Consider the following 26,350-nt stretch of genomic DNA (forward strand, 5'->3'; position numbering starts at 1 on the left):
GAAACACATAATATTGTGTTTAAAATATAACACATTATCTACCTCTTTTTTACTGAACTGTTCACATACACTAAATCACATTTAAGCTCGTGATAGATCGGGACAAAATCCGCATTCGATAAATACAAATATGAGACAAAACACATACAGGGGCATTTTTGGCACCAATATATTGAATTTTAGGGCATAACTGCATTTATGGAGTTGTTGCCCTGCATATTTGTCAACAGTCAACTATATGAAGATGACACACAGGTCTGGGGGCGGTCTTATATTATAAAATATTATATTATAAAATATTTTAATCACATTATTTTTCATAACTAATTAATTAAGTGAATGCGTCAAACTGACAGCCCTAAAAAAAGATCAATACATCAATATTCTTAGGCATTCTAAATCATAAATCATGATAAATTTTACTTGACAATTTGACTCACTGTTATTCTAATAAAATGATTTGAATTTGTTTATATATGTGTTTTTGTGTACTGGTTTGTCTGTCATTGCTCTTGCTCTTTAAAAGTAGGCCAGCTGTAAAGCAAAATGTCACACTATTTTGAATAAAGTATTTTTTCCATTTCTGTCTTTTTAGCAAGTACAACCCTCCGCCTTTAGAGGACAAAGTTACCAAACTGAAGGTGACTATGGTGGCCTGGGATTGCAACGACAACACAGTCATTACCGCTGCGAACAACTTGACATTGAAAGTGTGGAACTCTTACACAGGGAATCTTATTCATGTATTGATGGTAAGAGTGTAAAGATCTCTCCAGAATGACTGAAAGGAGGCAATATGTGATGAATAATGTTGTCATTATGGACTTCCACCCATAGGGCCATGAGGATGAGGTGTTTGTGTTGGAGCCACATCCATTTGATTCCAGAGTGCTTTTCTCTGCTGGGCACGACGGAAACGCAATCGTCTGGGATCTGGCAAGAGGAGTCAAAATACGCTCTTACTTTAACATGGTAAACTAACTGCCAACACTCCGCTGTATCACAAATCTATGCAGATTTTATGATTTATTGATGTTTATTGTGTCTCACAAACATCTTTGTGTGTTTGTATGTAGATTGAGGGTCAGGGCCACGGTGCAGTCTTTGACTGTAAGTGCTCTCCAGATGGGCAGCATTTCGCATGCACGGACTCCCACGGTCACCTGCTCATCTTTGGCTTTGGCTCTAGCAGCAGATATGACAAGGTACTGAATGCCTATGGCTGTCTTAGGCCCTGTTTACACTAGTGTTTTTCATTTTAAATCATCATTTTAAAATGAAAATGATCCTTGTCTACACTGGCATTTTCACTGCATTCCAAAAACAATCTCTGCCCACACTACACAACCGAAAACGCTTGTCACATGACTATTCATGCACACTGCGCATATATGTAAAAGTGCAAAGAGGAAGTTGGTTGCTAGTAACTGGGAGGTACATCAGTGAGCATGATGTTACTGTTTACACAGTCGTCAAGGAAACACAGGGCAAACTAAGACGGGGTTTGCAGCATTTTCAAAAGTCTCAGTTTTTGAAGGTTGTAAATGCCAGAGTAGTGTAATCGACAGGCGTAATTGTAGTAAAAGTTATGTGTTAAAATGAAAACGTGCTAGTATAAATGTAGCCTCAGACACTATGTTCATAATGAAGTATTAGCATACTATTTGCTGGATTTACTCACTCTATATTGAATAATGTATTGTCACATTGTCCTCATGATATTGTCCATGACCTCATCATATTGCATGTTTGATACAGTCAGTGATTTTATTTTAATTTTAAGTTTTAGTCATTTTGTTACGTGCTTTTGTCATTTTTATGTGCTTTTTTATATTTTCCATTTAGCTTTAATTCAGTTTGAATGAATGAAATTTTAGTACTTCAACTTATCCTTGAATATTTTAATTAGATTCCAAGGCAACAGTGTTTTCATCTCATTTTTCAAATATTAAAAATTATTTTTATATGCAGATAAGCAAAAAAAAAACCCTGATAAATGGACAGTGTTGGTATTTTATATTATTTTGTCGGAATACATAAAAAAAAATTACTAAAAATTAAAATTAATGTTTTAAAGTGCTGCAAGTAAATTTAGGCATCACAACATAATATAAAGTATGAAAATGGATGTTCATTGTGACATTTGCTAAAGATTATATTTAACAGTGTTAATAAATTATTGTTTTAACGATTAGATTTAAGTAAGAGTTAGGTGACAGAAATGTTAATCTAAATACAAAAATTGGGGATACAATCACGCACAAATAAATAGTCAATACTGGCAGATGCCAATATTTTTAAATATCTCTAATATCAACTAGGGATGTAATGATTCACTCAACTGACAATGCGATTCAATTCACAATACTGATTTTAAAATATGATTTTCTCACTTTTTTTTTAACAAAGTGAGATTTGAGACAAATTATAAAAGAAAATGTGTACTTTCATTAATGCTTGGACAAAATGCTGTCAAATATGTCAAATAACAAAACTAAATAAAGCAGTAAGCCCCATTTATCAAATAAATGATAAAATAACAAAACAAAAGAAATCTCTTCATTTAAACATACTAAGACTTTGCTTGTGCTCTTTTGATTTAAAATTAGAGGCAACCACAGTATTTTAATCACAGTCCAAACAAAGGTGCTGTATATATGCAGTATGATCAGTTTTTAATTTAAGTTACACTGTATAATTTTAAAATTTGAAGCAATAACAAAATGTTCTAACTTTAGTTTTGTAAAAACTATACTACATAAAACATCTGCATGAAACAAAAACAGCAGACGAGCTGAAAGAAAATGCTAATTCACTCTCTGCCAGTAGGTGGCACTTATGGAACAGCAGTGATAGTGTGTTTTTTCTTGGTTGCTGCTTTAAACAAAGCAGCTGCCTTATGAACACCACTTTAATATGCATTATACAGAGGCAAGATGAAAAGAAAATACCATCTAAACATTTCTAAAGACAGTCACTTCCCCTCAGAGATACATTCATATGAACTCCCACCCCCAACTGAATCGCATTTCTTTAAAATCTCAACCAATTTGATTCATCACATATTTGTAGTGATTTTTCAAATGCCTTGGGGTGCATCGTTACATCAACAACTGATATGATACTAATACTGTATGTAGTGCATCTGCAGAAGTATTAAGAATAACGTGGTTCTGTGTTCTAAACAGCCTTTGTTTGTCTAAACCACTGTTTATGTTATTCAGTTAGTATATGTGTATTTGTTGTGAATGTATCTATTGATCTGTTCTCTAGATAGCAGATCAGATGTTCTTTCACACTGATTATCGGCCGCTTATCCGAGACGCCCATAACTTTGTGCTGGACGAACAGACCCAGCAGGCACCTCACCTCATGCCGCCGCCATTCCTGGTGGACGTAGATGGAAATCCTCACCCTCCACGCTTCCAGAGACTGGTTCCTGGCAGAGAGAACTGCAGAGAGGAACAGCTCATACCCCAGATGGGGCTCACGTCATCAGGTAAGAAACGCAAACAGTGTCTCTTTGTTCCCTTTCTGTGGTTTTATGACTTCAAGTAATTATTGGCTATTTGTTTACGCAGACATATACCTGCAATCTGTTACTGAACTGTGTTCAGTGTTCAAATGTCTCTGTTTTTTTTATTTCCTCACTCAGGGCTGAATCAGGTGGTTAGTCAGCAGGCTGCAGAAGGCTCTAGTCCTCTAGATAGTATGATCCAGAGACTACAGCAAGAGCAGGACCAGAGACTGGGATCTGACATCAGAGCCAGCAGAGGTAAAACACATTTTTTGTAAAGTATACTAAATACTAATACTAAATACTGAAATATTTCATACCAATCAGTGCCAGTAAAATTTCATGATTCTTGATGCCAGTATATTATCTACATATGCTTATATAATTACAAATATTTTATTCAGTAATTACAGTATATAACAATTGTGTAAAATATTATACTAGTATAATTTATATATTCTATGCTATTTTAATTTTTTTTTTTTTTTTTTTTTTTCTTATTTTTCATATTATTATTTTAATTACAAAATTTTATTCATCTTAGTTTTAGTTAACAATAACAATGAATAATTAAAATAGCAAACAGCTTTTGATGTTTTTCAGCCATATCAATTATTCAGTTAAAGAAAAAAAATACCAAAAGTAATCAACTATAGAAAATTGTTGCATTATATTACAAAAACAATAAACAGTGCATAAAAGAAAAATTGACACATGCATTCAACAGTCTACAGTTAGAACCATTGAAAGGCCAGACAATGTAATTTGTCTGCATTTTTTATGCTTTCCAAAGCAACTTTACGAAGAATAGTGCCTTACAACTCCCCACAGTGAGCAAGTCAATGTTATCGCTTCTGTAAAGTATAAAAATGTCATCAGATGATCTTTATAAACCGGTGGGGGATGATACTGTTTACAGTAGTGTTGATGCTGGTTGCATGTCTGGTTTGTGTGTGTAGGATCTGTCAGTTCTCCCACAGAAGTCTCTTCTCCACCTAACGTGGGTCTGAGACGCAGTGGACAGATTGAAGGTGTTCGCCAGATGCACAGTAACGCCCCACGCAGTGAGATCGCCACTGAAAGAGACCTGGTGGCCTGGAGTCGACGGGTCCTCGTTCCTGAACTATCACCAGCCATAGCTTGGTAAAACACACACACACAAATACAGTGGCCTTCAAAGGTCTGAGACTGCATGTTATTTTAAACCTGGAAATGATTTGAGAATTAAAACGAACAAACCTTATGATGTAAAATGAAGTCTAAACATTTGTATTTCTGTCATTTTTAATCATTTGATAGACACGTGCTACTCAAACAAGACCATGTCTTATTTTCTATTCTTTCTTACAATGTAATGCGGTTTGTTTGTTATGTGTTTGTGAATCCAGTAAGCAGGAGATCTGGCGTGCAGCTAAAGGAGAGGAGGAAATCAACATCTACAGATCAGAAAGGAGGAGACGCAGCGTACACAGCCAGTACCACAGAGAAAACCGGGTAAATTATCTTATCTGATCATTAGTTTAAAAATGTATGACAAAAATCTGGATTAACTGGTCTGCCTCACTAATTGATTGGATGAAATGTACTGTTTGTGTGCAGCATCATTCATCACAACCATTTATGCCCAGCTAAATGTATCTTGATGACATGTTGCTTAAGTCATTGTTGCTGTTTAACATGGAAATTAATGTGTGTGTAATGTTATTTCTCATACCAGCATGCTATAGAAAATTCTATGGAGGAGGGGCGCCGTCACCAGGGTAACCAGCATAACTACCATACACGATTGGCCGTGGAGGAAACGAGCCGTCAGAGTGAACCTAACGAGGAGGAACACAGTGCCTCTGAGGTAATGTCAAAAGATGCAGTGTTCCTTTAAAGAATAATAAATAGTTAATGTAACTGCCTATTTAAAGGGATAGTTTACCCAAAAATTAAAATTCTGTAATTCTGTAATTCTATAAGATCTTCGGAACACAATTAAGATATTTTTGATGAAATCCGAGAGCTTTCTTACCCTGCATAGACAGCAATGCAACTGACGTGTTCAAGGCCAATAAAGGTAGTAAGGGCATTGTTAAAATAGTATATATATATATTCCATCAGGAATTGATTAAATCAGGGGAAAAGGGTTTCAGTATGACAGGAATCCAAAAGGAAAGTTGCATTTCAGAAGCAGGGAAAATTATTAACTCTTGTTGAAAGACTGTCATAGATTAATTATTCACTATACAGGAATGTGTATTACAGAAGTACATAGGGTCAGTTTTGAATTAATGCTGTCTTGAACATTTAAAACTGGAACAGTTTCATTTATTATGGTGTTTGTCTTTTTATTGCCATTGTGTCTGAAGTGTTATTGTTTCATCTGTAGTGTTAAAATCTCTGTTAGATATATGAGTGGTCCATTCATAGTGTTAATGTTGCACTTTGGTTCTCCAAAGAACAGTTCAGTGAACAGTTCCTGAAAGAACCATTTTGAAGAACATTTTAAGAATCTAAAGAACCTTTTTTGACTATAAAGAACCTCTTCTGCATTTGAAAGGTTCCATGGATGTTCAAGGTTCTTCATGGAACCACTGATGCCAATAAAGAACCTTTATTTTTAAGAGTGTGCATTTATAGCAAGTTTCTTAATCAACAGAATGAGCAATAAGAAAAAGTCTGTATTGTAAATACCTAACACCAAATCATAATTTTAATCATGAGAAAGATGCATGACCATTTTTAAAATGAAACAATCTACATCACACTGAGATAGAAATATTGTTTTGTGTTTTTATAATAGCAATAAATTGTCCCAAACATTATTCAGACAGTCATCAGAATAAAAAAAACTCTGGTTATTAGTCTGAGATTTGGTGTGAACAGGCTTGATTGTGAATATTTTATACTTTCCAGTTGTTACACTGCAAAAAAAAAATCTTCTTAACCAGTAATATAGCAAGACAAAAATGCTGAATTATAAAACGAATTTTCCAGTGTAGTGACATCAGACTTGGTGTGTTGATTTGAAAACCAGATTTCCAATTTAAAATATATTGAAATTTTATGTTGGAACCATTCGTGTGTTCTGAGAATGGCATAAAAAGAGTTTGGTAATCTTCAGTCTTTTTTGTATCACTCGGTTTTTAGGGAGAAACTGAAGCAAGACCTCCAAGCAGAGAATCATCAGATGAGGAGAGAGAGGAGAAAGAACCATGGCCTGATGATAACAGCAGCTCCAGGTGAATGTTCATTACCCTCAAACTTCATATGACACAGTGTCATATATATGACATACAAATACTTTATCCAGAGTCACACATATATACTGGGTCTGTTTATAATTGCAGCGATTACTCCAGCGATTACTCGGACTGGACAGCAGATGCTGGAATAAACCTTGAACCGCCCAAGAAGACCAGCGTGAAGAAAAGGAAGAAAAATACCAGCAGCTCAGAAGAAGATGGAGAGAAGAAAAAAGACTCCAAAAAGGAGAGGAGGAAAGAAAAGCAGGACAAAGACGGAGCACTACCAAAGAAAAAGAAGCCAAAGGAGAAACGGAAGGTCAGTGGTCCTTTGCGTGTTATTTCGACTATGGACACCTCGCTTGAAGGGAGCGGAAGCAAAATTCGCTTTTACATGGTGTTTGCATTTAAATGTGTCTGTGTGGACACAACCACTCTACAATGATAAAATCTCACAGCTTTTTTTAACCTAAAAAAACCCAAAACAAAACGGCCTCAATTGTCAAGCCGTTTTAATTTTTGGAGCAGTATGACATCACTATGCTCAGGCCCCGCCCACGGCTGCTGACGGACTCTCTCGTATTAGCATATTTACGCCCTCAGCCAGTTGTAGCAGTCGAGCAGCTGTAGCAACAACGTCTCGTAAGCAATGCAGGTGTTTTGTAGGTAAAAGTAAACCCGAGAGTCTTCATTTTCTCAAGGCAAATACACAAAAAACTTAAGAGAGGGGTGTGGTGAGCAGTAGCTCATTATCATGTAAAGGGACATGCATTGAAACAGCTTGCTGTGAACAGAGCTGTTATTAAGAAGGTAAAATTGGCATTGTTTTACACGACCATTGAAGAATTTTAACCAAAGTATGTTGCAGACATTTCATGAAGACCCTAAACAACTAGTCTCGCATAGCCAGACCTTCAGACTGATGGCAGAAGGTCTGGGAACTTTGGCCGCTTTGAATGGCTAAGGCCCGCCCAAGAGGCCATATGACTGACAGGTACAGCAACCAATCACGTTTTGTTTGTGCCGCATCATGTTTAGGAGCATGGAAATGTTGCCACAATAACGGACATGTTTTAAAGATTCAATGCCACGAATTTAAAATTTTTCATATACTTTTGAAAATCCAGCATTTAGTTATGATAAGTGCTCATTGTCACAGTTGTAAACACAATGACTTTCTTCTTTCGCGAGGGCATTTGGTGCCACAGTATTTTTGTTTCCAGGCAGAACGTTAAAGAACGCGACACACACGTCTACCGGAAATCCTGCATAATCTAACCAATCCAATGACTACTTCAAAACTCCTGAAGTGTTTCCAGCTAAGTGTGCCTTATGCATCAGACGTTTAGCCAACATTCCATTCCGTAGGTGTGACGTCTGAGGCTGAAGAACCAACTTGTGGAAAATGGGCATCTGATGTCCCCTTTAAAACATGCTTATCAAGCTCACTAGTTTATGAACAGATGTCATTTAAGGCAGAAATGACATTTTAAACATTTTTGGAGTAAAATAACCTTCTTTTCCCTTACCAAGGCTAATTTTATAGCTAGCATTTTATGCCTCCAAACTACACACAATTGAATATTATCTTATAACGTTTTATAATTTTACAATTACATCATGATTGGAAAACACATTTTTTGTGAGGAACCTTGTGAAAACCTTGACTTTTTTTTCTCCCTCTCTTTGTATTCTTCAAATGTCTCATATTTCATTTCAAGTTTTTCCACTGACACTGTTGTCTCCTTGGAAACCAAGTGCACAAACTTTTGAAAGAACTTTATAAATTGTAAATATTTGGTTGTGGTGGAAATGACGCCATAGCTGAGTCATCAGTTTTTATTTGACTAAAATTATGACTCATTTTTATGCAATAAAAGTTTTATTTTACTTCTTGAGGGTCTAAAAAGTCTACATCTGAGACAAGAAAATGCAGTGACAAATGAAAAGTAGCAACTAATTAATTAATTGATGTTGAAATCTGTTTTATAATTTAATTACAATAAAGAATAGCCCCAGGGACATAAAGCTAACTCTGTTTAAATTCCATTGACAATTTCAGTTCACTTTCAGATTTGTGTGAAAGTCCTGCTCTGTTTTACTCTGAACTAGTCATATTTATATGTGTGTGTATTTATATGTTCAGAGAATACCTGAACTGCAGAACCAGGGTTTGACATTAGAGGAATGGCTGCCCTCCGCCTGGATCACTGACACCATGCCGCGGAGATGCCCCTTTACTCCACAGATGGGCGATGAGGTGAAAAACGCATTCCTCAGTACAACAGTCTGCTAAAGCATAATGAAAATGTGAAACAGTATTATTTATGTAGTGTGTGGAAGCATGCTTGTAGCATTAAACTGCTTTTTGTGTTTGTGAACAGGTATATTATTTCCGTCAAGGCCATGAAGCTTACGTTGAGATGGCCAAAAAAAACAAGATCTTCAGTATAAATCCTAAAAAACAGCCCTGGCACAAGTTAGAGCTCAGGGTAGGTCTTCAACGAAATGAACTTTATCCTCACAGTATTTTTATACACCATAAAATGTGAAAATGGTTTGTGATTGCGTGCCTGCAGGAGCAGGAGCTGTTGAAGATAGTGGGCATTAAGTATGAGGTGGGTTTGCCTACTCTGTGCTGTCTGAAGCTGGCCTTCCTGGACCCAGACACTGGCAAACTGACGGGCGGCTCTTTCTCTATGAAGTGAGTTCAGTTTGCATGAGTCACAGTGAAGATGATCATCGCTGAGTGGCTTTTAACCTGTGACTCGCATTTCTATTGTTGTCTTAGGTACCACGACATGCCTGATGTCATTGACTTCCTGGTACTCCGGCAGCAGTTTGATAATGCACGACAGAGGAACTGGATGATTGGTTAGTGTGTGAATTGAGAGCGTTTCTGCACAGATGGGGTTTTTTTACGGGTTTAAATGGGTCAATGACATACAGGGATTTTTTAGATGATGAAAAGGAGAAGTCTTTTTAAATTCTAGTTCAAAATGAAAGTCCTAAATTCTCAGAATTGTCATCTTTGGATTCATCTTGGTTTATTCATGTTGTAAAAAAAGAAACAAATGTATTCAAAAAGTATTCAAATATTTTCCTTAGACCTTGCAAAGATGTGATTTTGACCTGAAATATCTTTCTTCTTTTATAAATAAACTGACTTTAACACAGTCATGAGGGGTCACAGGTTTTTTTTTCTGTGATATTTCCTGTTTCCTGTTTCTATCTATATGTGTGTGTGTGCATTTATTTTATTAAGCAGTTAGTTCACACATTTTTTAAAAATATTTTTTTTAATAGAAGAGGTATTCAAGTAATTGTCTGCATGGATTTTATTATTAATTTTTTTTTAACTTAATTTGTTGCTTTTTGTTAATTGCTTTTTCCTTATACAGAGTTGATGAGCTTGTGTAATTGTGTCTGATTTGAGATGGATTTATTTTGTCAGGTGATCGTTTCCGGGCAGTGATAGATGATGCCTGGTGGTTTGGTACGATTGAGAGTCAGGAGCCGTACCAGGCTGAATATCCTGACTCTCTTTTCCAGTGCTACAATGTCTGGTCAGTTCTCCATGTCCATCTACACATCTTTACACGTGTTATAGAGTAATTCAATTATTGTTACACTGTGTCCTAACCAGGCATGAAACCATGAGGCCACAAACAGTACACTCTATTGGTTCTGTGTTAAAGGAACACTCCTTTTTTTGAACATAGGCTCATTTTCCAACTCCCTAGAGTTAAAACAGTTGAGTTTTACTGCTTTCGAATCCGTTCAGCCGATCTCCGGGTCTGGTGGTAGCCCTTTATGAGAGTATAGTTCCAAAACATATTGGCCTCGCAACTTTTTATTTTCTGTCGGTCTTAGTACACGATGTAACAAAAGAATCAAGAAAACGGTAAAACTCAACTGTTTAACTCTAGTTAAGTTGGAAGTTGGAAAATTAGCCTATTTTCAAAAAAAAGTGGAGTGTTCCTTTAAACTCTGTTGTTTGTTGTCTTAACTATGTTAACAAATAGCCAGTTTAAAACACAAATCTTATTGGCTTTAATTGCTCCATAATTTCACTGCCTCTTTGACTGTTAAATTTAAGACTAACATGGTTTATATGGAGTTTTAGAAATCTTTAGTGAGCTTAGTGTGGTGTTGTACACGTTTTTTTTGGGTTATAGTAGATGACATAATACTGACAGCTTTTTGTTATTGTGTGATGCAGCTGGGATAATGGAGATACAGAAAAGATGAGCCCATGGGACATGGAGGAGATTCCCAATGAAGGTATGATGTGTTCCTCACTATCACTACAGCTGTCAATAAAATCAAATTACTTTGAATTGTCGATTTGATTAATATCCAATTTTTTTTATCACAATTAATTTAAACTTGATTTAATTTGCCTAGAAATAAATATACAGAGAATATATGTGAAATGCCACAATTCTGCCAAAGGTTGCAAATTAATGTGCTTTGTTCTAGCTACACTACTCTAATTTTTTTAACCCCTGAACTCTCACCTTACATTTTTGAACATAGACGTGAAAGTGCACTATCCAAACTTGCATTGATATAATTCATGAATGTTTTTGAATACAGACCGAAAGTTGGTTTACTTTTAAAGGAGACAATTAGCAGACAATAAAAAAAGTTATAGAATTTTAAATTTACTGTTAAGAAAATGTACTGTACTAGTTTTATTTTACAAAATATTTTTTAATCTAAAATTGCTGTAAAATTAAAGCCACCTGTTATGATGTAGATTTTTTGAGGTGCACTCGTCATAAATTAATCTATTACTGTTCCTACATAATTTGCAACAAATAAGTCTTAGTCCTTTCCAAAAATATATAGTTTGTAATGATTAGATTTAATTGTAATATACTGAAGGCGTGGCAGGATGGTGGCAGTTAAGGGGTTAAATATTTTACTAATAAAATAAGATCTAATAAAAGCAAGGATGCATTAAATTGATCAAAAGTGACTTACATTTCAACTTAAACACTTTTAATAAAAGCTGCTCTTTTTAACTTTCTGTTATTCAAAGTTTTCTGAAAATGTATGTTTTTTTTTTTTTTTTTTTTTTTTTTTTTTTTTTTTTTACAATATTACTGTTCTTACTGCATGTTTGATCAAATAAATGGGCCTATGATAAAATAAAAAATAAAAGCCTGTGGGTGAGACTTCAGTTCATTCTGGTTCGCTGTTTTACCACATTAAAATATGGTAAAACAACAATTTGCAATATCAAACAGCAAAAAGAGCAGTTTTGTACAGCTAAAAATAGCTGGACGCGGATGAGAATGGAAGCTACACCCATAAAATTTACAAATGGCCACACCCACTCTTACAGGAAGTAAAAAGTGGATAAGACTTCTTTCAAAACTTTTAAAAATCTTACTGATCCCAAACTTTTATATGAATTGTATAGACCAATTTGGAGTAGGCGTCACAGTAAACAGGTAAAATACATTGAACAAGAGAAATAATGGATTGTGCCTTTGGATGTCAGAATCAGAATGAAAATTAATTTTGTAGAATACTGTTGTCAAAGATGCCATTTGAAGCTAAACACAGATGTTTAAATGAACAGACTATGCGTGATATCTGCTATGATTACTCTACTTTTAAAGCATAAATTTGATTTAAACAATTGCTCTATATAATATTTATATATGCAGTTCATAGGGGACATATTATATTAGCCCTACAGTATTACAGTATATATACAGTTATTTAAATTTAAAACATATTATCGAACATTTACCTATTTTATCTCACAATTCAGACTTTTTTCTCACAAGTACAAGTTTATATCTCCTAGTTCAGACTCGATTTAACTCAACAATTGCAGGTTTGTGAATTCTAAGAAAACAGCATGGGAGAAGTGTGGGAAAAAACTGCCAAAGGGAAATGAAAAAATGATGAGTTGATTTTTCTGATCAGAATTGTGAGATACAGTCTCAGAATTGTGAGAAAAAAGTTGGAATTTAAAAATCTAAATTCAGAAAGAGCTTTTTTGGTTCTTTTATTCCATGCCTTCCATAGACTGCTCCTTGAAAACTGTCATTTTCTGCCACCAGATAGGCTCTGCCCACAAAGCACCAAAATTGGTCTATATTTGAACTGAATCAATTAAACATTTCAATTAAAAAAAATGTTTCCATCATTTTAAATACAAGATTGATTGGGGTGTGTATTGAACCACCTATGCTGATGAAGCTAGTCTGTAGAAATCTCTCAAAACAGAATGAAACTGTTGTAAGGTCACGTTAGGTAAATGCATTAACTGTGCTCAACTGAATGATATTAAAACATATTTAATTAATTTCATAGCACATTAATTTTCACAGCACTAATAAAAGCAAGCACATAAGCACATGTTGAGAAACATAAAACGGCTCAGACTTAATACAAGGTACCACACTCCTATATTTTAAAATATTGGACGCAGTTCCTTAGGTAATTGGCTTTGTGACCTTTGTTTTGTTTTTTTGTTTTTTTACATTTCCATTAAAACATAATAGAGCATGTTTATTGTGCATCCTTTTCCTATTGGGAACTGTTGGCAGGTCCCCAAAATGTTAGTGATTTCAAGTTTTAATGTCCTTGTGCTGACATTTGGTCCACAAACATAGGCAAAACCAGACCCGCGCACACACACAAACATGGTAGTCGTCACAGCAACCATCAGATTGAGAGTATCAACTGTTCTGATGTCCAGCTGGCATTGTTTTAATAACTGAGCTGTGATTGTCTGTCTCTTGTTTTCCTCCGTCTTATTTTTTCCGTCTGTCTGCAGCAGCATTTCCTGACGAGTTAGGTCTGAGTGTGCCTCTAACTGAGGAGGAGCAGAAAGCCTTATTGTACAAACCCCTAGAAGGAGAGTGGGGTTCACGCACACGCGACCAAGAGTGTGAGCGCATCATTAGGGGCATCGACCAGCTTTGCACTTTGGGTAAGACATTATCATATCTTTATAGCTGTGTCCAAAACAGATGAAATATAATAGTAGTTGTTTCTCTCCTCCAGATGTGGCTGCACCATTTGAACTGCCAGTGGACTTGCAAGCATATCCAACGTACTGCACCGTAGTAGCTTATGTCACAGATCTGAGCACCATCCGACAAAGACTACAGAACCGTTTCTATAGGTCAGCACAAACTCTGAATGGACAACACAGTCAAATACTTAGATAAACTCTTCATATCTTATATCAAATTATATGTGCATCTGTTATTTGCTTGCTTTTGTCAGGCGAATGTCGTCGTTGATGTGGGAGGTACGCTACATTGAACACAACGCTCAAACCTTCAATGAACCAGGCGCGTTCATTGTCAAAACTGCCAAATTTGTATCTGACCTCATGCTACAATTTATCAAGTAAGTCGATCACAAATTAAAATTACAAATGAAACTGAACCAGTGGTGTTGAATTGGGATGCACAATATTATCATTTTAATTTATCTGTATCGCCTGATATCCCATATTCAATTATACACAGTCATTTTCTTTATATTTACTTTTATATTACTTTTGCCATAATCTAGTTATCACTTAAAGTTAATATTTAAACATATTATTTACGTGCATTGTTAAAATGCTGGCATGCATAAATTTATTTGTAGCATTTTGATAGATTTTTTTTATTGTAGTGTTTTTTATTTATTTAGACAAATTGTATTTTAATAATTGTATTTTAGTATTGTCTATTTATTAGTTAATAGCAAAAACATTAAATTAATTATTGGCTCATAAGATAAAATTGTAATATTGGTGCATCCCCATCATTTACTTTAAAGCCATACGTGGGGCTGCTTTTTGATTGCCTGTGTCTACGTCTGTGTTCTTTAGGGACCAAAGCTGTACAGATATTATTCCACTGTATAACAGTATGAAGAAAACCGCTTTCTCAGATTCAAGCGATGTAAGTGTCATTATAGCACACACTTGTAAACCACTCATGTATTTTTTTCATGCATTGACAGTGCCTTTGACATTGTTCTTTTGGTGCCTTGCAAGCACCTGAACTGTAAAAGTGTGTGTTTTTATGTCAGTGCTTAAAGGAGGAGTCCACTTCCAAAAAGATTCTCATGTAATGTACTCACCCCTTGTCATCCAAGATGTTCATGTCTGTCTTTCTTCAGTCGTAAAGAAATAGTTTTTTGAGGAAAACATTTCAGCATTTTTCTCCATATAATGGACTAATATGGTGCCCCGATTTTGAACTTCCAAAAGGCAGTTTAAATGTGGCTTTAAACGATCCCAAATGTGGCTGTAAACAATCCCAGCCGAGTAAGAAGGGTCTTATCTAGCGTAACAATCCGTTATTTTCATAAAAATAATACAGTCTATATACTTTTTAATGTCAAACACTCGTCTTGTCTTACTCTGCCTGAGCTCTGTTTTTTTCCAGTTCATGACAGTTAGGGTATGTTGAAAAACTCCCATCTCATGTTCTCCCTCAACTTCAAATCATCCTGTATCGCTGTTTTACTTTTTTTGTTAAGGGTGTTTGATCTTCTTTGCATGTTTATTTGCTAAGACTGTGTCAGTACTTCTGCAGCAATGTAGGATGATTTTGAAATGAGTTTTGAAGTTAAGGAAGAAGATACGATTGGGGTTTTTTAACATAACCTAAATGTCTTGAGCCAGAATTAACAGAGTTCAGGGAGTGCGAGACAAGACGAGCGTTTGAGATTAAAAAGTATATAAATTTTATTATTTTTATTAAAATAAACAATCGTTACACTAGATAAGACCCTTCTTTCTCGGCTGGGATCTTTTACAACTGCATTTGGGATCATTTGAAGATGCATTTAAACTGCATTTTGGAAGTTCAAACTCGGGGGACCATATCGGTCCATTATATGGAGAAAAATGCTGAAATGTTTTCCTCAAAAAACATAATTTCTTTACGACTGAGGAAGACATAAACCTCTTGGATGACAAGAGGGTGGGTACATTATATGTGAATCTTTGTTTTGGAAGTGGACTTTAACATGACTTGATTGCCACCATTTTTCCAATTTAGGATGAAGATGAGGATGAAGAACATGAGGCACCGTGTACATCTAGCCGCAATAAGAAGGTAACTTTAACTAATATTATATAATTTTAACAGGGCTACAGAGATAAGATTTGATTATACATCACAATTGTTTACATCTGGCAATCATGGCTAATTGAGAGCGTGGTTCTGTTTCAGAGGCAGCAGCAGCAGCCTATCCTGAGGAGTCTGCGCAGTAAACCGTCATCAGACCCTCAGAGTTGGAAGGGGCGTTGCCGAGAGCTGCTGGAGCTCATCTTTCAGTGTGAAGATTCAGAGCCTTTCAGACAACCTGTGGATCTGGAGGAGTATCCGGTAACACACAGACACATGTAGAAAACACATACACACAGAACTGTTTATACCTGTTGCTTCAGGTGGGAATTACTGAGGGATGCCATAGCCTCAGACCACCTGCTGTTTGTTGACATATCAATATTTATTACCTTTGGACAAACAAAAAATTCAAAAACTCATGATAGAGCATACTTTTCAGGGATTTTTGCGTAACTGTAACAGAGTCATCTACATGTATACACAAAGCATTTACATACACACTGCAGAAATCTTTTTTTAATTAATATGTTTTGTCTTGTTTTCCAGTGAAAATACCTAAACATGTTTGAAACAAGATAAGTTAGTATCTAGATGATTGTCAAATTGTTTTTTTTTAATTACAAACCAGAAAAACAACAATTTGTCAATTGGGTAGGAAAAATAAACTTATGATATATTCTCTTCTTGTCTTATCTTACCTTTTTATCATATTTTTATATACTCTACCATTTAAATGTTTGGGGTCAGTAAGATTTTTTTATTATTTATGTATTTATTTTTTTAATTGATCAAAAACGGTAGGAAAGACATCTGTTTTCAGCCTTTACAATAATAAATGTTCCTTAAGCACAAAATCAGCTTATTAGAATGATATACAAAGGATCATGTGACACTAATGGCTGGAAAAGTGACTGCTGAAATTTCAGCTTTGTCATCACAGGAATAAATTAAATTGTAAAATATTTCAAAAATGAACAATGGAAGCCCATTTCCACCACTGAATAAAAAATAAAAAAGGTGATTGCGACTTTTTCTCACAATATAAAGTCAGAATTGCGAAATATAAACTCACAATTCTGAGTTTTTTTCTCAGAATTACGTGATATAAACTCAAAATGGCAAGAAATAAAGTCAGAATTGCGAGATTAAAACTTGCTATTCTGACTTTTCTGAGAATTGAGATATAAACTTGTGGTATAAAGTCAAAATTTCAAGATATAAAGTCACAATTGTGACTTTCTCAGAATTACGTGAAATAACCTCAATTGCGAGAAATAATGTCAGAATTGCGAGACAAAAACTTGCAATTCGGATTTTTTTTCTCGCAATTCGGATTTTTTTTAATCAGAATTAAGATATAAATTTGCAACTGCGAGTTATAAAGTCCAATTTTTGAGGGGGAAAAAGACTTTGAGAGTTTATATCTCAGATTTGACTTTATAACTCGAAACTGCGAGTTTATATCTCATATAAATCTGAATTGAGAAAAAAAAAAGAATTGTGCGGGGGAAAAAATCTGAATTGTGAGAATTTAAAAAAAAAAATGTACTCAGTGGCGGAAACGGCATCCATACAAAACAGTCGTTTTAATTCGTAAAAAAAAAAAAAAAAAATCATAATATTTACTTTTTTTTTTTTTCAATCAAATAAATGCAGCTCAAATACATGCAACCCCAAACTTTTTAAGGGTAGTGTAAAATGAATAAATCTTGTTTAAAGGATGTTTAGGTGGATGTTTACTGGAAAGCAAAACAAAAATACTGATTAAGAAAATGATTTTTTGCAGTGCACTGTCTACTTATATGCCCTGTTCATCAAAAATACCTCTCTCAGGACTACTTGGACATCGTGGACACTCCTATGGACTTCGGGACTGTCTTGAACCGCCTGTTAGAAGGAGAGTATGACACTCCCATGGATCTTTGTAAAGATGTACGCCTCATCTTCAGCAACTCCAAAGCCTATACACCCAGCAAAAAGTCCAGGGTATGAGATCATGTCCAGTTATCCCTTCATTTTAAAAACAGCCAAACCAGTTCATCAAAGTTCATGTGCATTTTTGTGTATGCAGATCTATAGCATGAGTCTGCGATTGTCCGCTCTGTTTGAAGAGCATATCAGTTCAATCCTGACCGATTTTAAAGCTGCTCAAAGTCTGCACAGTGAGAGATTCACTCGTCAGCGGCTGCACACCGAGCGCTTGACCAGACAGTCTGTGAAGAGGAGGAGGAGCTCTTCACATTCAAGCTCCGCCTCCAGGTACAAACAGCATCTGATTGGTCACTCCAGAATATTATGTTCTAGAAATATCACATACACGTTTTCTTCTTTTCTGATGTCCAGTCCAGAAAGGAAGCGTCGGGTTTCGTCTCGCGCTCCTCCTCGATCGGACAATGCGGCTCCGCCCACTCCCGCTGGACCTTCCCGGGCTCCATCTTCACGGCAAACACATCCACAAGTCAACGGCAAGGCTGAGCCACCTGTTGTCCCTGGTCGGACACGTAGCTCGGCCCGTTTTGGAACCCAACCCACAGATGCACCTTCTACACAGTCAGCTCCTCCACCTCCACCCACCCACAGTAAGACAGCAGAGCCCTCCTCTAGAGTCCTGCGCACACAGAACTCTCACTCCATTGGTGTCTCTAGGGAAACCGAGAGCTCTGCAGTTCCCCACACCACTGAGGGCGGGGCCAGAGAGTCTCGTAGGAAACTTCGGACGCCTGTAAAACTCACACCAGGTCAGTAACAGATGATTAAACTAAGCGTTTGTTGTGAAAAGCTGATGTTATTACACGAAAGAGGATTTTTAAATGTTTCCTGGAAACCTTTAGTACACAATGTAGTAGGGCTGCCCCTTAATAGTCGATTAACCAATAGTCGAAGTGAAGAGACTTGGTCGACCAAAAGTGTATTAGTTGCTTAGTTGCAGAAAAAAAATGTAAATCCACAAGTTGGCCAAGTTACGCAGTCCGTGATGGACAGATTATTAATGGCTGGTTTATGTGGTAATACGGTACATCAAGCAGGACATCATTCATTGACCTTAAATATGTCCTATCATTTGAAATGTGTAAGTAGTAGCAACTTTACATGGCCGCTCAATCTAATGTTAACCTAGAAAAATGTGCTATTCAAGTGTCTGTGCAGATTGCGGAAGCTGAATAGTAGCACGCTTACTGCATGACAGTTGAAGGTGCCGGTGTGGTCATTTTTGGAAATACAGATAAGAGTAATACGTCTTTCGAATCTGTGAAGACTCTACGTTTATTTGTGTGCTCTCACAATAACAACAAAACATTGAACTTTTGTAAAATAATGAAAGCAAACGCTTTTTGCTGCCTCGGTCTCTGAACTTGAGCGTGAAACTTGGTGTATACTTGCCTTACAGACACAAAAAATGTATCTGTAGAGAGCGAAATGTCTGCTTTCAAATGAACCAATTTAAATGAAAAACAAAAACTCTCAGATTATGTCATCCATATGACATGCATACAGGCGCATCACTACTGCAGAGATGACGAGACAGTGTCACCGACTTCATTTCTAAGGCCAAAAAAACAAACCATTAGTTTATCAGTAAGATTTTTAAATGTTAATGCAGCCTCCTTACTGTTTTTCCCTGACACATTCATATTCATATCATAGCATTTATTAGGCTATGTACACAATTAAAGTTTCATTATTGTGATTTAAATTGTTTATTAAAAACGTGCGATTATTCGGCTAATGCTTAAATTAAATGACTACTAGTCCACCAGAAAAATCTTTAGTTGAGAGCTCTACAATGTAGTTCCTGTAGGCCCAAAGTAATCACTAACCTTTTTTTGTTCATAAAAATCATTTTACCACTAAAACATTCTTTTGAACTGATTTTGTAGAAAATCTGGGTGATTTTGCTGATTTCAATATTTTAAAAATTGTTAAAATTGTTGAGATTACTTCTGTGAATTACTTTTTTTTTTTTCTAAATTGGTTTAGAAAAATTCATATTTCTGCATTGATTTGCGGGAAAACATTTAATTTTTAAAATGTGTTAAACTGAACTCAAAGTATGTCTGCATATTTTTTTTTTTCTGAAATTCACTTATGTAAATGTAAACATTTTGAATGATTTTAAAGACTTTTTTTTGTATATATATTTTTGTGTGTGTGTGTGTGTGTATATATATATATATATATGATTTTTTTCATGTTGAGGAAAATATGTAGATATTTCTTGATTCAAATGTGGTAAACCATTTTAAACTCCACTGAGAATACTTTTGCTTTTTGTTACATTTGTTTTATATCTAAGTCGTCAAAAAAAAATGTAATCAAATGCAAATTCATGTTCTAGTCACATTTTCATGGTTAAATTCACGTTCATCATGGTTAAATAAACATTACGTACACTATCATAAAAAGAACAAAAAACAATTCTGTTTAATCTTTTTACATTAACAATGTAATAAGTATTGCATTTATTAAAGCCAAGTATGAATCTCATCAAGTTAGTGTTTTTAAACATTTTACATTTATTCCAAAATAATACCTCAAGGCAGTAACAATTTAAGCAGTATATTTTATTTATTAACTTATGTTGATCTATTCTTTTTAATAGTTAACTTCTAACTGTTTTTGAGTTTTTCGGATCGTCAGTCATCAAAGATCTGTAAATATTGGTCACAGATGTAGATTTACTTGAAATTTCAAACTCCTACAGATTGTGTCATTGCAAGTCTTATTTTGATGATCTTATTTTGAAATTTGTTTGCTTACTTTTTTAAAACATTGTTCATTTAGGCTGATTCGCAAACACACACAAACACAAGAGGCGGGATTTATTGCATGAACCAATCACAGCTGATCATAACCAGTCATATCCAAAGGAGGCATTGCCTTCTCTTAAGAGACTTTCACTATTCATTCTTAGTTACCCCTGACCAAACTCACCACACGCTTTAGAGGATCTGTTATACTCAATGGGCTCAGGGGAGGTGACAGAGCCGTGGATTACTGTTGTAACTTTACCTGCTTGTGTTGCTGTTGGACGATGTTTCTTTAGAAAAACAAGTGATTTATACACTTTTTAATGCTTTATTTTGTAATATTGGCATTGTTTTTGTACTATTGTTAGCCATTTGGAAAAAGCATCTGTTAGAGTAACTGTGAGTGTTTGATCTGTACTCATATTCTCATTCTTTCTTAGGTCCAGTCGATCACAACTCTTCTCCTCAAAATAGTTTGCATTTGAATGGTCACAGTCAAGTGACTCTGGGAGTGGTACGAAGAGGCCGGGGCCGACCCAGATTAGACGCACAAATACAAACGCCTGTAGTGGTACCGCCACCCCCATTGCCCCAGTCCTCTGGAAAAAAAAGAGGGAGGAAGAGCAAGAAAGAGCTGGAGTCCCTACAAAGAAGCCCCTCCCACGAGGAGGAGCTTCATCTGTCCACTGGTGATGAGGGCGGGGCTTCTTCTACAGCCCAGGACAGTAGTCTTTCAGATTCAGGGGTAGTGACTCCAGAGTGTCCGAAACCACGAGGCAGACCACGAGTCATCAGGACGCCAGATCCCCCAGCTCCTTCAAGCCCCAAAGCTCTCCGAAGGAGCAGCCGGCGTGGCAACGAAGAAACCACGCCCTCTACGCCAGGCCCCGCCCTAAGGGAGGAGCCTGAAATTTATATGGGAGAAGACGGGAGCTCGAAAGGGCAGATGAGAACGCGTAACCAGGGCCGAAGGACAGCTTTCTATAACGAAGAAGACTCTGAGGAAGAGCAAAGACAGCTTTTGTTTGAGGACGCCTCGATTACTTTCGGCACGTCAAGCAAGGGGAGAGTGCGCAAGCTCACCGAGAAGGCCAAAGCCAACCTTATTGGCTGGTAACAATGCCAACTTTGCATGTCCTATGCGACACAACCCCTCCTCGACCCATCGGGGAAGGGGAAACCATTCCTGCTGCTATCAGACTGTCGTGATTATCTGAATCTTTCATTCTGACTCTCTAAAATGATTCTCACGTTTTGAATCTTTGACTCTTTTGGTGATTTGTAGAGTCATAGCCCCTTGAAACCCCCCACCTTTTACATTTTCTTCCACAGAAAAATCACAAATGCAGTTTAATACTGATTTTCATATGCACTATTTGAATGCCAGTGAAGAAAGGTACTTATACAGTCTTATGAATCCAAATACCTGATTTCATCTCTCAAGAAAGCACTTATTTGAGGATGTTCGAGCGTGTGTGTATGCGTGCGAGTGCTTTTACTTATCTTGTTTCTTTAAACTGTTAATTTTATGCATTGTTTTTACACGGTTGTTGCTAAGGGCAACAAATCAAACACTTGTTCGAAAAAAATCTATTTTTAACATTGTGTAAGTGGCTGTAAAGCTGTAGTGGAGTGCAGAGAAGGACCTCATAAATCGCGTGTTGTCTTTTTAACGTCTTTCTCTGCAAGTCAAGATCAGTGGCAGTGGTAATTCACGCATGTTTTTATATAATTAGCAATACCTTGTGCCTTTTCATACATTCGATACATTGTGGCTCCTTTGTACTCCCCAGTTTGTGTGAGAGAGTGCGTTTGATGCTTCAGCGCATTGATTTATTCAGTACAAACGTGTGTTATTGATCTGTTGCTGGGATAGAGATTAGTGAGCTGCATATCTACCCATGACCACTGTGTGTGTGTTTGTGTGTGTGCGTGCGTGCGTGTCGAGTTCTTGCAGTCGTTGAGGTGTGATAATAGTGACATCATCACTCCATGCCTGTTTTATCAGGCTCCCAAAATGCACTGTGATCCCTAACTAACCATGATTTAAAAATACAGTGGACACAAAAAGTGTTTGGACAATATCTGAATGTCATTGCATTGGAGAATGAAATATCAAACTAGATGGCACCTGTAGATAAATGATGGGCGAGATTGTCACAGAACTAATTTCACTTTCCTTGGCAGGTTTTAAAATATGGCCGATAGTTTAACGTTAATTTGGAAATGAATTTTTCTACCAGTCAAAAGTTTTTGAACAGTAAGATTTTTTTAAGTCTCTTCTGCTCTACTAAGTCTCTACCAAGCAGCATCCAAAATACAACAAATGCAGTAATATTGTGATATATTTTTAATATTTAGAATAACTGCTTTCTATTTGAATATATTGTAAAATGTAATTTATTCCTGTGAACAGAGCTGAATTTTCAGCATCATTACTCCAGTCTTCAGTGTCACATGATCCTTCAGAAATCATTGTAATAGGCTTGGAGTGAGTATAATTTGTTTTTGTTTTGTTTTTTAAGAAGCGAATACTTTTATTTAGCAAGGACGCTTTAAATTGATCAAGATGATAAAGACATGTATAATGTTACAAAAGATTTCTATTTCAGACTTCTGAATGTTCTGTTTATCAAAGAAACCTGAAAAAAATCAGCTGTTTTCAGCAATGTTTTTTAGCAACAAATAAGAATATTAGAATGATTTCTGAAGAATTATGTGACTAGAGTAATGATGCTAGAAATTCAGCTTTGAAGTCACAGGAATAAATTACATTTTAAAATATATTAAAATAGGAAACAGTTTTTTTAAAAAGTAAAAATATTTCAAAATTTTAGTTTTTGCTGTACTTTGAATCAAATAATTGCAGGCTTGGTGAGCAGAAGAGACTTAAAAAAAACATTAAAAAGCTTTCTGTTCAAAAACTTTTGACTGGTAGTGTATGTGATTAATTATATTAGTCATGAAAAATTGTATATAATAATGGTTAATGTTAGTTATTCTTTTAACAATTATCTAAAAATGACTGCAAATTATTACAAAACAATTTCAATTTTAAACTGATTTGCACCTTGATTTGGGGCTTTTTCTTATGCTCACCAAGTCTGTGTATATTTAACTAGAAATACAGTAAAAAAAAAATAAATATTATGAATTATTATCCTTCAAAATAATTTATTTACATATTTTACACTTTAATATATGAATATAGGGGTGATTATATGAATTCTTTTAAAATATATTTTAAAGCGTAATTTTTCAGCAGCCATTCAACTCAAGTCTTCAGTGTCACATGATCCTTCAGAAATCGTTGAAATGTGCTGATTTGTCTTCAAGAAACATTTCTCATAACTATCAGTGTTGAAAACGGTTATGCTGCTCAATATTGATACAGTAAAGTTCTTTACTTTACTAAAATTCTTTAAAAATGTCACGTTTGACCAATTTAATGCATTTTCATTGAATTGAAGTATTTATTTAAGAGGTACTTACCCCAAACTTTTAGAATTTTGCGAAACTGAAAAATCAAATTAATTTAGATTAATTCTTAAAATAACAGCCCTACTTTAAGTTTTTCTCTTTACCTAAAAAGTTTGATATTTTGATGTTTAATGCAATGACATTCATATATTTCAAGCCATTTCTCATGCGTTCAAGTACTTTTGACGCCACTGTTTGATGCTCCTTCAAACCACTATTGAGAGTTATTAATATGTGTGTGTAGCCAAGTCCATTGCCTCACTCTCTCAACACTCTACCTGTAGTCTCATCTAGCCCAGAGAGCAGGTCTCTTTCTCTGTATTATCTAAACTCATTGAATTACTGTGGAACTGCTCAATTCATTAGCAGAGAGGACTTTGTTTTTGCCCATTGAAACACTGTGTTTGATATTTCCCGTTCTGATGCATCGACTCGGCTTCGGTAGAAACCGCAGGGCAGCGAATCACACAAGAGGCAGTGTGCATGTCGTATTCTGTGTTTTGAATGTGCCTTGACTTTTTTGCGTGTACGTACGTGTCTGTGTGATGTAGAACTGAAGGTATTGTATCCCACCTCGAGGTCCGGACTCACATATGCAGCGTATACGAGAGCCGGATTCCATTCGGTCTGATTTGTCGCCATGTGATTTTGTAGGTTCTTGCGTACTTTCAGCAGTTGTGGTCTGGGTCATCCATTACGATAGAGCTAATCCAGCCCATAGCTTTAAAACTGGTTTGATGAACCAAAGCCTTTGAATGAGTGTAGTTTACGTATAAGACTGTTTGATGGGAACGTATGTGGCTGTTTTATATGCAGGTGACGCATGTTTGAGACTCTGGAGTGTGTGTGATGTCCATTTCTGTGTGTGTGTGTTTATGTACAAGCCCCATGTTTTATTGAGCTGGTGTTTATAATCTGTTGCTACATGAGAACTGTATTATATCTGACTCACGACCCCTCTATTTCCACCATACTGCACAGGAAGTGACGTCTCACGGACTGATTGACAGGTTTTAGAATGGAGATTAAAGATGGATGCATGTTAGTATATTCTCCGGTCTTTCAAATCTGAAGGTACAGTCATGTTTGTGGGGGTCAGGGTCTTTTTTCCCCTCTCTGGTCTTATATCCTCAGACTGAGAGGTCTTTCTATGTTAGTTTGTATACTTTTATATAAAGGAAAAAATGTAAATAAAGACGTTAAATAGAATGTATGTGTAGGGTGTACTGCTGTCACATTAGTTCATACTGATATTTTAAGGAAATAAACATTTGTGTTTCCACATAATGTCTTGTTCTTCTGTTCTTTAACATTTTTTTTGCTTTCATTTCATTCAGTTAAAATTGTGATCTCCAGGCCTAGAAATCAAATCTTTAAAATCTCAGACATTTCTGTTGCGAATTTAAGACTTTAAACTCTACAATGTTTCTTTAGCTAGAAGAAGCTATTAAATTTTGCTCTTATAATTGCAAGAATTGGTACCTAACATGCATCAAATTCATATTATATGACACTTCTTAAAATTATTAGACACTAAATGTAACTTTATGAGGATCAAGGTATCATATGAAACCGTTAAATGGTTGATGATAATCCATTTCCTGGTGAACAGCGCCCTCTTTCGTGCATTAGTTGCACGTAACTGCACGTGCAATAAACCACTTGCTTTTTATTGTCAGGAAAACGTACCATAATTATATCAACCTTTTTCCTCAACGCAGAAGCAAGCTTATGGGTGAGACTTCCGGTTCATTATTCGCTATAGGAAAACGATTAGTAAAGAGAGGTAAAACTGTTTGCACTACAAACCAGTGTGTTCGTAATTAAGATATTACATTAAAAACACGGTAAGAAACACCAATTTGCAATATCAAACAGCAAAACGAGCTGTTTTGTACAACCAAAAAGGCTGGATGCAGATGAGACCGGAAGCCACTCATAAATTTTTTAAATTGCCGCACCCACTACGGGAAGAAAAATGTGTGTGTGTGTGTGTGTGTGTGTGTGTGTATATATATATATATATATATATAAACAGGCTCCCTTAACCCCACAGACTGTCAGCATTTCAAAACTGTTTTTATAATGTGCTGACATGTCCTGGTGTTTTTTTTATTAAATACATTAATAAAATATAAATGTAGCCTACATTGTATTAAATCTTAATAAAGGCTTTTCCTCAATTGCTAATGCAGTTGAAACACATTTCTCAAAACTATCACCACAGAATAATAATTACTAAATCAACTGTACAAACCAGAAGTATG

At 35.7% G+C, this 26,350-nt stretch overlaps 1 protein-coding gene across 3 annotated transcripts in view; it reads left to right on the forward strand.

The window, feature by feature from the left end:
* phip (pleckstrin homology domain interacting protein) overlaps positions 1-22,569 on the forward strand; it is a 45,181-nt gene extending 22,612 nt beyond the window's left edge. For 2 of the 3 annotated variants that reach the window (XM_051096652.1, XM_051096654.1), the window contains 26 exons: positions 596-752; positions 838-972; positions 1,077-1,205; positions 3,274-3,499; positions 3,656-3,775; positions 4,477-4,660; positions 4,906-5,011; positions 5,235-5,366; positions 6,654-6,745; positions 6,854-7,067; positions 8,895-9,008; positions 9,133-9,240; positions 9,328-9,452; positions 9,540-9,622; positions 10,203-10,314; positions 10,971-11,032; positions 13,551-13,706; positions 13,781-13,901; positions 14,006-14,131; positions 14,604-14,676; positions 15,784-15,840; positions 15,958-16,113; positions 17,689-17,841; positions 17,927-18,114; positions 18,199-18,593; positions 21,044-22,569. In XM_051096652.1, coding sequence (XP_050952609.1) covers positions 596-752; positions 838-972; positions 1,077-1,205; positions 3,274-3,499; positions 3,656-3,775; positions 4,477-4,660; positions 4,906-5,011; positions 5,235-5,366; positions 6,654-6,745; positions 6,854-7,067; positions 8,895-9,008; positions 9,133-9,240; positions 9,328-9,452; positions 9,540-9,622; positions 10,203-10,314; positions 10,971-11,032; positions 13,551-13,706; positions 13,781-13,901; positions 14,006-14,131; positions 14,604-14,676; positions 15,784-15,840; positions 15,958-16,113; positions 17,689-17,841; positions 17,927-18,114; positions 18,199-18,593; positions 21,044-21,720 — 4,201 coding nt within the window. In that variant the 3' untranslated portion in view covers positions 21,721-22,569. The remainder of the gene's footprint in view (positions 1-595; positions 753-837; positions 973-1,076; positions 1,206-3,273; positions 3,500-3,655; positions 3,776-4,476; positions 4,661-4,905; positions 5,012-5,234; positions 5,367-6,653; positions 6,746-6,853; positions 7,068-8,894; positions 9,009-9,132; positions 9,241-9,327; positions 9,453-9,539; positions 9,623-10,202; positions 10,315-10,970; positions 11,033-13,550; positions 13,707-13,780; positions 13,902-14,005; positions 14,132-14,603; positions 14,677-15,783; positions 15,841-15,957; positions 16,114-17,688; positions 17,842-17,926; positions 18,115-18,198; positions 18,594-21,043) is intronic. The other variant, XM_051096653.1, reaches the window with a different exon arrangement.
* The last annotated feature ends 3,781 nt before the right edge of the window (positions 22,570-26,350 follow it).

Source organism: Labeo rohita, chromosome 23 (assembly GCF_022985175.1).
Source record: "Labeo rohita strain BAU-BD-2019 chromosome 23, IGBB_LRoh.1.0, whole genome shotgun sequence".
NCBI lineage: Eukaryota > Metazoa > Chordata > Actinopteri > Cypriniformes > Cyprinidae > Labeo > Labeo rohita.